General features: G+C 67.6%; 1 protein-coding gene across 1 annotated transcript in view; it reads left to right on the top strand.

Moving 5' to 3' along the window:
• The first annotated feature begins 367 nt into the window (after nt 1–367).
• The window catches only part of LOC104158469 (inactive rhomboid protein 2-like), a 4,890-nt gene continuing 4,809 nt past the window's right edge, over nt 368–448 (top strand). Inside the window, exon 1 of the mRNA XM_009696133.1 lies at nt 368–448. This exon is cut by the window's right edge and continues 7 nt beyond it. Within this exon, the coding sequence (XP_009694435.1) occupies nt 368–448 (81 nt within the window).

Below are 448 nucleotides of genomic sequence, written 5' to 3'. Positions count from 1 at the left end.
GGTTCGGTGGTGGTGGGTGGCAGCAGAGGAGCCCCACTGGGACGCCTGGTCCCCCCCAGGGGACTCTGCCATCCCTCTCGGGTGGAGAGGGCCAGCTCCCATCTCTCTTGGGAGCAGATCCCATGGAGATGCCGGTCCTCGTGGCCAGGCCGTGGCAGGGCTCAGTACACGCCGCACAGGGGGACCGTGGCAGGTGGCTGATGACAGGAGGCCAGCAGCATGGCCCTGGGGGGCTGAGACTGGGGAGATCCCACTGGTGCCTGCTGGGACCCAGCCTCTCCCCATGCACAAGCCCCTGGGAGAATATTTCTTCTCATCTCGCTGACTCCCCGCACCCTCCCAGCCTGCTGATCGCTGCCGGCCCGAGATGTCCGCCGGCGACAAGAACGGGGGCAGCCGCTCCAGCAGCAGCCGCCTGCAGAGCAAGAAGCCCCCCAACCTCTCCATC

This window comes from Cariama cristata, unplaced genomic scaffold (assembly GCF_000690535.1).
Source record: "Cariama cristata isolate BGI_N322 unplaced genomic scaffold, ASM69053v1 scaffold21892, whole genome shotgun sequence".
NCBI classification, from domain to species: Eukaryota; Metazoa; Chordata; class Aves; order Cariamiformes; family Cariamidae; genus Cariama; species Cariama cristata.
The sequence above is the reverse complement of the archived record's forward strand: the minus strand, read 5'-3'. Positions and strand labels throughout refer to the sequence as shown.